Source organism: Mus musculus, chromosome 1, assembly GCF_000001635.26.
Source record: "Mus musculus strain C57BL/6J chromosome 1, GRCm38.p6 C57BL/6J".
NCBI lineage: Eukaryota > Metazoa > Chordata > Mammalia > Rodentia > Muridae > Mus > Mus musculus.
Window position 1 is genome coordinate 192,551,279 of NC_000067.6, and position 13,597 is coordinate 192,564,875.

The following is a 13,597-nucleotide window of genomic DNA, read 5'->3' on the forward strand; positions in this document are numbered from 1 at the left end:
TCTCCTCAGCCCTGAGTAATGAACACCTACAGTGAAGATCCGCCAAGAATGGAGTTTCTGCTGTGGCGGCCATCATGAGTTTCTCTGGCCTTCTTGGTGCTCAGCTTAAACACCCTCCTGGGTAATAGCCACCTGCTACGGGAAGCCCACCACGCTGCCTACTGGCCTCCAGCAGCTCACTCAGACATTTGCACAGTTACCCCAGTCAAGTGTCACATGGAAAACATTTGTATTTGGCTTCCATATTTATAATCTGTGTTTCTTTATCTGTCCCACCACTCCTTAGATGCAGGGCCTCACTGTGTAGCTAAGGCTGGCCTCAGACTCTCAAGGATTCATTCACCCTTAGCATCCTGAGTGCTAGGATCATAGGCAGCATGGGCTTCCCATTCCATCCATGTACGCACAGTGATTTGTAAATAGCAAACATCTGATATATTTGATTTACTGAACTGGAAATCAGAGTCTTCTCATTAGATGACAGTGAGCCCAAGGTCAGCTCCCCCGCCCAAGTCTCCATGTGCCTATCATTGCGTCAGGTTCTATGGCCACAGGCAAGAAAAGTAGGACACGGTCACCCTATCACCCATCCTTTGCACCTGCAAAGGTCTTAAATAAATATTTCTGGTGTGAAAAGAGAGCTGCCACAGAAATATCTGGGGCTCCTTGGGAACCCAGACACAGAGACAACAGATGTGCCATGTCCAGTTCCACCACCACTGCTCTGCTGGGACTCCCCAAACTCAAGCATAGGGAGAGGACGTGGAACAGGGGATCTTTTCTTTGAAATTACAGTGAGCTGGCTACAGTGCTTTGCTCAGTGAATATTCTATTCTCCCCTTTCACAAGTCCCAGAATGTCTTAGTGCCAACCCATGAGAAGTGGTAACCCAAGATAATGGTGGTCAGCTGTAAAGTTTTCACAACTGCCACACACTTAGATCCTACCTGCCGCAGATGTAGCTTTGCTGTGGGGGTAGGGATGTGCATGAAACAAGATTAGCCCACAGTTGGGGCCAGCAAGATGGCTCAGTGGGTAAAGGTGCTTGCCAGGCAAGCCTGGCAACCTGAGTTATCCCTGGAGGCCCTGTAAAGGTAAAAGGAAAGAAACAACTCCACAGAGTTGTCCCCTGACCTCTTGTGCACACATGCCATCACACACATGTGCCTACAAATACATAGACACCCATGTCTACTTAAAAAGAGAGAGAGAGAGATTGGGTAATGATGTTCAGAGACGCGCATCCAGGTATAGAGCTGGACCCAGGACCCAGGTCCACAGCTCCAGGACAGCACAAGAAAACTTGCTGGCAGGACTTCATAGCATAAATGGAACAAGGTTGGACTTCATGCACATTGAAGGTTGGGGTCTAGAGACACTTGGGAAGCGCAGGAAGAAGTCACAACATTGGAGATGTGGTGAGGATGAGCATGGAGAGTCCAGGGAGCTAGGGTCCCACATCTGGACGCCAAGCATCACAGGCGGCCAACATGAGCTACCTACACACAGGTAGCAGTCACAGTGGAGCAGAAGCCATTCCCAGCTGTCACTTGCTAGCCACATGTCATAAATGTGGCTCTCCTAAGACTCTCAAGTCAATAATAACATCTGCATCCTAAGGAGATCATATGGCAGCATGCAGGGCTTCGAGGCCACTCACCTTGCAGGAAGATCCTGTTCCAGTAGGTTTTCCCAACTTGAATTCCCCCGAGGAACACCAGGTTGAAGAGGATGAGCATGGAGGTAGAGCAGGCGGCAAGCAGAGCGTGCAGTCGATGGTGGGCTTGTGGGGAGAGGTGCCGGGCCTATGAGGAAACACAAGAAGCGTCTCACTGAGGGAGCAGAACTATGGCTAAGATTTACTTCTGTGATGGTTTGTATATGCTCAGCTCAGGGAGTGGCACTATTAGAAGGTGTGGCCCTGCTGGTGTAGGTGTGTCACTGAGATTGTGGGCTTTAAGACTCTCATCCTAGCCAGTATTCTGCTAGCAGCCTCCAGATGAAGATGTAGAACTCTCAGCTCTGCCTGCACCATGCCTGTCTGGACACTGCCATGCTCCTGCCTTGATGAGAACAGACTGAACCTATGAACCTATAAGCCAGCCCCAATTAAATGTTGTCCTTTATAAGACTTGGATTGGTCATGGTATCTCTTCATGGCAGTAAAACCCTAACTAAAACAATTTCTGACTGGGTGTTTCTATTGTTGTGATAAACTCCATAACTAAAAACAACCAAGCGGAAAATGGGGTTATTTCACCTTATAGCTTACATGTCTGTCATCCAGGGAAGTAAGGGCAAGAACTCACAGCAGGAACTGATACAGAGGCCAGGGAAGAGTGCTGCTGACTGGCTCACTCCTCATGGCTTGCTAATCATGTTTTGGTACAGCACCCAGGATGACCAGGCCAGGGGTGGCATCACCTACAGTGAGCAAGGCCTCTCACATCAAACTTCGCTTTGGACAATGCCCCAAAGGTCAATCTTGTGAGGGTGTTTTTCTCAATTGAGGTTCCCTCTTCCAAATGATTCTACCTTCTGTCAAGTTAACACAAAACCAGCACGACATCCTCCTGTGGCCAGGTCCAGACTCCTCCTCCTGCACCTGCAGTGAGGTCATTGCTGAGACAGTTTTCAAAACCTCTAGCCTACAACATATTTGTTCTACCTCAAGAAGTGATGTACTCCAGCGATGTTACTTCCTCCATATTGGGCCTCCCTCGGCCTTGGCAATGTAAGTTCTAAAGCTGGTTAGGATGGAGTAGCCTTCTTATCCACACTGCCTGTAAATCCATAGACAAAATCACTTTTAAATTGTTCCCTATAGTACAGCTCTACACCAAGTCCAAAGTGACCAGGGTCAAGATCACAGTGACTGTGTGGTTTGAATATGCTTGGCCCAAGGAGTAGCACTCTTAGGAGGTGTGGCCTTGTTGGAGGAAGTGTGTCACTTACTCCTCCAACACCATATCTGTGTAGATGCTGCCATGCTTCCCACCTTGATGATAATGAACTGAACCTCTGAACCTGTAAGCCAGTCCCAATTAAATGATGCCACTTATAAGAATTGCCTTGGTCATGCTGTCTCTTCACAGCAATAAAACCCTAAGACTGTGACCTTCTAGATTGGTGGACTTGACCCTAAGAAGTCAGTCAGCCTCTTGCAACCTGACTTGCTATGAGGTCGGGGGTATGAGAGAAACACTATGATTGCCAATTTGATGGAATTTAGAATCACCATAGAAACAAGCCTCTGGACAGGTCTGTGAAGGGGTTTCTAGACGGGGTTAACTGAGTGAGAGCGAGTCCTAGACTGCATAAGAGAGAGATGGGGCGGGGGTGGGGGTAGCTGAGCGCCCTCTCTCCCTCTGCCTCCTGCCTGTGAATGCAATGTGGCCAGCTGCTTCATGTTCCTGCCTCCGTGACTTTCACAGCATGATGGACAGAACCCTCAAACTTTATGGCAAAATAATCCCTTCCTTCCTAAAGCTGCCTTTGTCGGGCATTTTGACGTCATAACAAGGACTTGATAGAGTTTCTCAACAACACACTGCAGCAGCAGTTGCTAGAAGGTGGCTGACCACAGTACCTGAAGGACTATGGATAGAGGGACCTTCCCAGGGAGCACAGAAGCTGTTATCCTTCCTGGGTCCTCATTTCATGCCCCTTTGGTAGTTCCTCACGAGTTTTACAAAGCAAACCAAGCCTCTGTACCTCATCTCTTACATTGCAGTTGCCCCTACCAGTAAGGCTACCCCATCATGGCAAGAGACATGAGAACCCCATAAAGACATCTGTGTGTCCAGAGTAGAGCTAGGGGCAGCAACCACGGGGCTTCCAACAAATGCTTCAGTGGAGTCTACAGGTACAGGAAGGGGAGCAATAGAAAGGTCGGAGATATTTCCTAACGGTTCTCTGAGGCCACCAGCTTCAGCTTCAGCTGTGCTGTGATTTCAGACTCCATGGCAGCAGCCTGGGTGAGTCACACAGGCAGAGACCAGTCCGGAGGGTGAATCTCAGCAGGGTTTGGCTGTGGTGACTTGATGTGACTATAACTTAGTCAGGGACCCCTCAGTCTAGAGAAATCAATTCCCACCCAGGTCCATTCCTGGACGATGGGCTCCAGGGCTGTTTCCGAAGCACAGATCTGATGTGGAGGGGCAGCTCCCTGACACTGCTTCCTCTTCCCACACCAGCTTACAGGGGCTTTTATGGCCACCATACATCTGTGTGGCCTCTGCATGAATAAGCCATATGGGGGACAGTGACAGAGCTGGCTGTCTGGATGTGGCCTGGAAAGCTCTCCAGCCCACACGTCTCAGACAAGATGAGGCTGTCACTCTAGCTGCCCCAAGAGGCCATGAGCAGAATCATGGATGCTGTCACACAAGGCAGAGAAGGACATGCTCATTACCCAGCTACCCACTCCGGAGAATGCCTGTCCACTGTGGTTTGCATTTGAAAGCAGAAGAAGATGTTCTGTAGGCAGTACTGACTCAGCTAGTAACAACTGGGGAGGTGGCTGGGGAGGAGGCCAGGAAACGAACATGAAGAACTCAGAATAATAAATCAAGAAAGCGTGAGCTATCTGAATAGGTATGAATGTGTCCAAATAATTCCCTGTAGGTACAGAGGCTGCTGTGACAAATTTGTCTTCCCAGGACCCAGTGAGCGAAACCTAGTCAGTCTGTCCTCCACCCTGAACCTGACACTCTAGGAGGGAGTTGAAAGACCATCCCATTTTTCCTTTATCAGTGTAACCCCCAGTCAGGGTACAAAGACTGGTGAAGCTCAAGGAGGCTCTTATTTTATTAGAGTCGACTAAAATCATTTAAAAACCAACAGAGAACATGTTGAATGACTAGGCTCCCATGGGCTTGCTCAGCTGGCTGTCTTGTACCCTAAACAGGAAGGCCAGGCAGAGTAGGAGGCTAAGCTGAGTGCCCATGTGAAATAGGGAGCTGTGGTGGCTGGAGTGGGCATGGGTAGGGTAGGGTAAGCAAAAAGGAGGGACAAGGGAGTGTAAAGAATTGGACCTGGTTTACCCCTGAGGACTGTTTGAACACTAAGACGTTGCTCCACCTATTATATAAGGACTACTTGAACACAAAATCCAATAGTCAGGCTAATAACTAAGAGGGATACAGAGTCACAAGTGGGTGAGTAGTTCGTACAATGTGGACACACTGGAAAGAGAGAAGGGTCACATTTCAGGAAAGATAGAAGTGGGCTAGAGCTCAAGAGTTCTCCAGGTTACTTGGAGCCTCAACAACTTATACATTGGTTATTGCTAGAACTTTCCAGGTAGTACTCTCAGAGCACAGCTGACTTCAAGTAATTAAACTGTGGAATCAAAACTGTAGATAATGAGGGTTACTGTTCATGGAGATAGGTTGACATTGGGGGTCTCAGCCACTGGCTTATTTTTTTTTAAGACGTATTTATTTTATTTATATGAGAACACTTTAGCTGTCTTCAGACATACCAGAAGAGGGAATCAGATCTGATTACAGATGGTTATGAGCCACCATGTGGTTACTGGGAATTGAACTCAGAACCTCTAGAAGAGCAGTCAGTGCTCTTAACTGCTGAGCCATCTCTCCAGGCCCTCTGTTTTATTTTTTTAATTATACCATTCTTAGATGTTCCCAAGAGTGAATAGCAGGGTATATTCCCTTGCTCCACACAGCAATATCAATAAGCAGAATGTTATAAATCCTTATTATAAACCCTTTATTTCCTTTGTGCTCTTTGACATCCTATGATGGCAGTCACCCCTGTGTCTATTGTATCTAGGATGTAAGCACATATGCACCGCAGTCATCCACCCTCCTGCTTCATATGCTTAAAAACACCCTGGAGAAGAGAACTCTTGTCGAAGAATAGTAAACGAGACCAGAAGAATATCAGTGTAAAGTAAAGGAGCCATAAAACATAACAATGAAAGTCCAGTTGCCAACCTGATCAGATATCAACAGTGTGACTGACAAACAGAATTTTAATTTCATTAACATGAATTTATCAGGATGAGAAAAGAGTTCTGGTGTGGTTTGGCCTATTCCCAGAGACAGAAAGGGCTGTGACTCTCCATTATGCTTTATGCTGGGAGCAAATATTTGGGAGTGGTGCTGTCCCCAGGACATGTTTGAAAAGTTGTTAGTTTCCTTCAGTGACTACCCCACCAGTCCTGAGAATGAGAAAAGCCCCTGTGCCTCCAGCTGCTGATGAGCAAGGCCACTGGATCCAAGCCTCCTCACCACACATGTCTGAAACTCAGAGGATGGCATGGAAGGAAGATAGAGCACGTTAGCAAGAACCACTCTGTCCGCATGCCAATGTCACAAACATGGCAGAGAAGTAGGCTGTGGGAGTTTCCTTTCCTTGTGAGTATAACCTACTAGGTTCAGAGAAGACATGGGACCTGCCCTGATTACATGAGTGTCTCAGAACACCAGGAATCTCAGGCCTCAGGTAGGCCTTTGCTCAACCATCTGAGAACACTGTTTTAGACCAAAGGTGGGAACGTGACAGCAGCAACCAAAGCTTCTTTAACACACATACTTCCAAGGTGAGGACTAACTTGAAACCAACTGAATCTCAGAGCTCAACCAACTTCTGTCAAACTAGTTTGTGCTTCTTACTATGAGATGTTGCTTCACATCTCCATAGAAACACTCCTGTCTCTTCCAGCCAACATCCAGTTTCTAGAAATTGCAAGACTGGCTGGGCCAGCAAGCCGGTACCAGGGGTTCAGGCTGCAGCATGTGTTATAGTGAGGTCACATGTGTGGGATGGGGGCAGCTGGTGCTGTAGAGCTGAAGGCTGCTGAGCTCGGCCCCTTGACTGTCCATAGAGGAACTGAGATTGGGGGCAGCTGAGCATCTGGGGGAGCAGATGGCAGGAGGAATAGCTGCTGGAGGCTGTGACAAAGGCTTGGCAAGTGTGACCTGATGCTGTTGATTTTTAAATAGGGGAGAAGCTAAGAATGGAAACGGGGTGGGATTGAGCAGCTGGACATGGTTCCCCATGAAATCACAGATTTTCATTTTCTAATGACAATGTCAACTTGAGCATGTGGGGGATGGGAGCAGCAGCGGTGGGGGAGGCAACAGTGGACATCAGTGGGGACAGGTGGGCACCCATGAGCTCACACGTGAGTCCTTACTGTTCAGTCCCTTCCTGTGCCCAAGCAAAATGAATATATGAAATATTCAGAAAGCAATGACTCCAACCTTCAAGTATATGGAACATCATAAAGAACATAGTCATATTTTGTATGCTAATTAAGGTTTTTAATTAAAATTAGAAAGTACCTGCTCCCTTCAGTTTCATTTCCTAGTTTGCTGCTGAGCTCTGAACGTGCTCCCAGAAACACCTACAGCTCAAACACTGCTTCTATTCCCCAACCCAGAGCATACTTCTGCACACACATCTCATACAGGAAGGGTTCTCTCCACATGGCCTGTGTCAGTGGCCCATGTGTGCCAGTGGCCTGTGTAGGTCAGCAGCTTGCATGTGTCAGCAGTCCATGTATGTCAGTGGCCTGTGTCAGAGACCTGTGTCAGTGGCCTGTGTGTGTCAGTGGCCTGTGTGTGTCAGTGGCCTGTATGTGTCAGTTCTCCCTCACTGTGGCAATGTACTTGAGAGGAACAACTTAAAATAAGGACAGTTTAAAGTCACTCCTTGTTTAATCCACTGCTTTGGGCCAGAGAAAGGCAGACTATAACTGCTGTGAGAGTGAGGGGGGAGGCTGCTTCCCTATGGTAGCCAGGAAGAATGGGGAGGGGTGTGAGGCAGGAGATATGACACAGCCCCCAAGGACATTTCCCAAGAATTGACTCCCTTCCAGTAAGTCTGTCACTTCCGATCAGCCTACCATGTTATCTACTATCAGTGGATTAATCTATCGATGAGGTTTGAGGTGCTGTGATCCAATCATATCCCCAAAGCTGCACCTCTAGGAACACTGCTGCCATGGGAACCAAGCCTTTGGGGAACATTCTTGCTGCAGCCCAAGAAAGGCACCAAGTATTGATTCCAGAAGCAGAAATGCATGGTTGATACACTGAAATTCTAAAGGGTCTCAGGTACCCCAGGGAGAGCTTGGTTTCTGGGAAGTGGGGCTCAAATACCCTGAGGGGCTCAGTTTTAGGGGGCTTAGGTACCCCTGGGGACTCTGTTATTCCAGAGACTCAGGTACTCTGAGGCTCAGGTACACCAGAGAGTCAGCAAATCTTTCCAGAAAGTGACAGATCAAAGAACAGAGGCTACTTTGATAAAAATTAACAGGTCCTGTGGCTGGGTCCAGGAACAAACACAAGATTGCAGTTAAATGGCAAGAATGAATTCAGAAGCTCCACTGCATATCACGATGGGAAATTTAATAATGCATATTATTATTTTTTTAAGATGTACTTAGTTTTATTTAAGTATATAGGTGTTCTGTCTGTCTGTCTGTGAAACACATATATTCCTGGTACTCATGGAGTCCAGAAAAGAGCATTAGATCCCCTGGAACTGGAATTATGGACATTTGTAAGCTGTCGTGTGGATGCTGGGAACTGAACCTAGATCCTCTGCAAGAGCAGCCAGTGCTCTTAACCAGTGTGCTGTCTCTCCAGCTCCAGCATTCTGTATTCTTGAAAACTGTATAGAAAGCAGATTCTGAGTGTCCTCACTAGAGAAAATAACCTCATAAGATTATGCCCCTATGAACCCACTCAACCACTCCATAACATATCAGCAGTTAAAAATGTGCTTTACATGGTAAATATATGAATTTTTTATCTTCTCATTTTAAAAAAATATATAAGTATTTTTTCCACACCTAAATTTGGAATGGAAGAAGTTAAATGATTTCTGTTCGTAACACAAGAATGCAGGTTTTGGGAAAAAGCAAAAGAACTCACTGGAAGAAATGAAAAATTGAGCAAAATTTTAGGATTGCAAAATCAATATGCAAGAAAATGGTTGTTTTTTATATACTATAAACACTTTTTTTTTTAAAGCTAGGGAGCTGGGGATGTGGCTCAGTGGTTAAAGTACTTGCTGTGCATGCATAAGGACTTAGATTTGGATTCCTGGGTCCCACAGAAGGCTGGACACAGCAGCACACATCTCCCAATGCTCCTAGGCCAGATGGGAGGGAGGGAGAGAAGGGAGAATCCCTGGGAGCCTGCAGACCAGCCAGCTTGGTGTACACAGCAGCAAGCAATGGGATGCCCTGTCTGAAACTACTGAAGGCAAGAATCAACACCCAAGGTTGCCTGACTCTACAAGTGTACAGTAGAGAGCATGAACTCGTACACAAATACATTTTTAAAAGAAACTAAGAAAATTTATAACAGCACAAAAAAAAGAATTAAATATTTAAGATGAAACCTAGCCAAGAAAACAAAATTCTTACACACTGAAACTGAAACATGGCTTCAAGAAGACGTAAGTAATAGAGAGGCAGCCATGTTTGTAGCCTCAAGATTTCAGTTAGACAGCAAGAACAAATTCAGAAGCTCTAGTGTATATCACAATGGGAAATTTAATAATGCTTTTTTTAAAAGATGGACTTATTTTTATTTAAGTATATCAGTGTTCTGCCTGTATGTATGAGTAACAATATTATAGTTTCTGAGTAACAATATTATAGTTACATACAGACTTAATGCAGATCCCATCTAAGTCCCAACACATTCTTTGCAGGAATAGTCCCATCCTAAATCCATTTTTAATCTTAAAGAACCCTGAATAACCAGAAGAGCACTGGAAAACAAGAGCAGAGTTGGAGGATCCACATTCCCTGATTTCAAAACTTGCTACAAAGTCACACCAGCCAAAGCTGTGGGAGTGGCCAGAGACCGGCCTATGATAGAGTGTGACCCAGGGCACACACAGTGGCCTAGAAGTTGGCATGTGAACAGATGGAACAAAATAGAAAGTCTGATAGAAACCGATCTGTGGGGTTACAGCATGGTCATCTTGGGGGCTCAGAGCACCCCATGAAGATACAATGCCTGTCTGTGTGTTCACCCAAAACAATAAAACTGGCCCTTATACTGTATTAGAAATCCATTCAAAATAAATCAAATATCTAAAGATGAGGACTAACATTGTAAAACTCCTCATAGAAAACAGTGGGTAACAAGCGCCTAGCACGGGATTTTCCGTGGCTTCTTACAGGTTGCAGTGGGACAAGCTTCCAATGCACAGCCTTTGAGGGACGTTTCAGATCCAAACCATAATATTCACCAGGTGTCGGTTTCAAAAGCAAAAGCATTTGGCTTGCAGTCACATGAAAAATTTAAAACTCAATTGGAATTTACCAAAAATCATAACAATGTAAGGAAAAAGGAGCTGAAAAATTGCAGAAATTTCAAGTGTCTTGTATTACAGGATGCAATTGACAGGGAAAAGGCAACCCAACAATAGAAAATACCCACAATCATGTGTCAGTGAGGGGTTAATGTTCAGAATATGTAAAGAACTACTACAATTCAACAACAACAAAATCCAAAAACCCCTGAGAAATAGGAAGAACTTGATTGGCATTCATTCAGACAATAAATACAAATGCCCAGGGGTCAGATGATTCCCGCTCAGTGTTAACAACCCCAGAAGATACTGATCCACCTCTCCTACAATGCCTACTTCAAAGAAGCAGGAGGAGGAGAAGGATGGGGAGGAGGAATAGGAAGAGGGGAGGGGGAGGAGGAGGAGGATGAAGAGGAGGAGGAGGACAAAGAAAGGACTGAAGATATGGCTCAGTGGATGAAGCACCTGCCATGTAACCCTGATGCCATGAGTTTGAATTCCCGGAACCATGTAAATCTGGGTCCACTGGAGTCTCTGTAATTTCAGCACCCCCACAGTGAGACAGGAGATGGAGACAGACAAAACAAAACGAAACAAAAACAAACAAACAAGTCCCCAGAAACTCACAGATGTACATGGTGGTAAACAAGGAAAGGACCCTGTTCTCACGTGACATGGAAGATGAGAAGTAACACACAAAGTTCGCTGTCCTCCATCCACACAGATGCCAGATACCTGCAGGCCCTGTTCATGACACACACACACACACACACACACACACACTCAGTGTGGCCAAGGCTGGTTAGAACACAGAATGCTAGAGAAACTATGTAAAATGCCCAATGGATCTTAAAAAATGAACAGAACACTATCATGTCCAACTGCAAACTCAGTTCTACTACACTCATGAGAAATGCGTTGAGAGTGCGTGCTAGGGAGAGCAGTGACTCAGGTACTTACACACCCATGTTCATAGCAGTTCATTCACATGAGCAAATGACAGATGTGACCCAAATTCTAGGCAGGGAGAGTGTCCAGGGTGTAAAGAGTCACTCTACAGAGTTCAGATCCTGAACCTATGTAGAAGCCCATGCCTCTGTAGTCCTGCTGCTCCCATGACAAACAAGAGGCAGAATCAGGAGAAGCCCCAAATGTTAGCAAGAAATCAGCCTGTCAAACATAGTAGCAAACAAGAGTTCTGTCTCAAGCAAGGTAAAAAGCAAAGCCTGAGACCTGAGTTTATCCTCTGACTTCTATTCATGCACTGTGGCACATATGTACCACGCTCATGCATAAACATATATGCATACACACATCATACACTGGCATGCACATATAAACACACAAAGATCTTAGAAAGAAAAAAGAATAAACCATGAAACCATTCAGATGCCTATCAGTAGATTAGTGAATGAATAAAATGTATATAAATATAGTAAAGTACTAATAAGTAGATTAGTGAATGGATAAAATTTATATAAATATAGTGAAGTATATTACTCAGCATTAAAAAGGAAATTCTGATACACACTACAACACAGATGAACCTTAGGAACAGCAAGCTAAATGGAATATTTCAGACACAAGGAGACACACATTATCTGACTCTGGCTGAATGAGACACTCAGAATAGCTGAAGTCACACAGGATGCAGAACAGTGGCTACCAGGGACTGCTTAATGGGGACATAGTGAGCTCATAGAAATCTCTGGAAATTCATGATGTTATGGTGAGATGACAGTGTAAATGAACCTGACACCACTGGATTTTATGCTTAACAGTGATGAAAATAGTAAGTTATACTATGCATTTATCTTATCACAGTGAGAAGAATTAACAGGCCTTCTCTATCAGACAGATACACAGAAGAGACTGCATGTGATTTTCAAGCACATGTGGGCCATGAACACACTGAACCTGCACTCAGTTAGGGGCTGGCAGCGACATTCATTTTACAAGATCATGGGTGCATTATGAAGACATGGCAAAAATTAACACACCATCAAAATCTAAAGTTGCATTCAAAGCCAAAGCCTTTATTTCAGTAATAATAAAATGAATAGGTTTCAGCAGTTATAATCAGGAAACTAAGGCAAAAACTAACAAAAACCAAAAACATAAACATGAGAGGAAGATGACAGGGACTTTAAGGACTCTGCTGCCTTAATGGCAATGTGACTGAAGCTCTCAATGGAAACAGTAAATATCTTGAAAAATAAATGACCTGAAATTTCAAATACAAAATCTAGAAACACTGAGAAAACGTCTCTAAGGAAGCATAGCAACAGCCAAAGCTGTAGAAACTCTAAAGCTGTAATCAGGCAAAGCTGAGAAAGTTTGCACAGGCAGCCTTGATGCACAAGTTCAACCCAGTGGTCAAGGGGAAGGTGATTTTCATTTCACAGAAACTATTTTTAAAAAACGAAAACTATTCCATAACATTAGCATAGCCCTGATATCTAAGTCATAAAAAGAAACGGGGCTGAAGAGGTGGCTCAGTGGCTAAGAGCACCGAGCTAGGTTCAGTTCCTAGCACCCACGTCAGGTGGTACAGAACCACTTGTAACTCCAGTTTCAGAGGATCTGACAACCTCCTCTGGCTTCCTGGTGTTCCCGTACACCTACTATACATACAAAACTTACGTAGGCACACAGACATACACATAAAATAAATAAATTTAAAAACAAAACCAGAAGCTAACACACTTCCCTAAAAATTACAAAGCAAGGGACTGTGAATAAAAATAAGAGCAATTTAAAAATATATTCAATGTGCTGGCTAGTCTTGTGTTAACCTGATATACAAACTAGAGTTATCTGAGAGGAGGAAACGTCAATTGAGAAGATGCCTCCATAAGATCCAGCTGTAAGGTATCTTCTCAATTAGTGATTGAAGGAAGAGGGCCCAGTCCTTTGTGGATGGTGCCATCCCTGGGCTGGTAGTCCTTTGTTCTATAAGAAACTAGGCTGAGCAAGCCATGGAGAGAAATCCAGTAAGCAGCGCCCCTCCATAGCTTCTGCATCAGCTCCTGCTTCCAGGTTTCTGCCCTCTGTGAGTTCCTGTCATGACTTCTTTCAAAGACAAACAGAGGTATGGAAGTATAAGTCAAATAGACACTTTCCTCCCAAACTTGATTTTTAGTCACAAACAACAATAGAAAGACAAGTTGGTACCAAGATTATGGGATATTGCTGTGACAGACCTGGCCATGATCTTAGGAGGGTTGCAGAGGGACTTTTAAATCTTGGGCTAGAAAACCTACTGAATGTTGAAAGCTCAGTGGTATGTTCT

At 44.9% G+C, this 13,597-nt stretch overlaps 1 protein-coding gene across 4 annotated transcripts in view; it reads right to left on the reverse strand.

The window, feature by feature from the left end:
- Positions 1-13,597, reverse strand: part of Hhat (hedgehog acyltransferase) — a 258,395-nt gene that overhangs the window by 38,454 nt on the left and 206,344 nt on the right. For all 4 annotated transcript variants that reach the window (XM_011238934.3, XM_017320220.2, XM_017320221.2 and 1 more), the window contains one exon: positions 1,661-1,805. In XM_011238934.3, the coding sequence (XP_011237236.1) occupies positions 1,661-1,805 (145 nt within the window). The remainder of the gene's footprint in view (positions 1-1,660; positions 1,806-13,597) is intronic.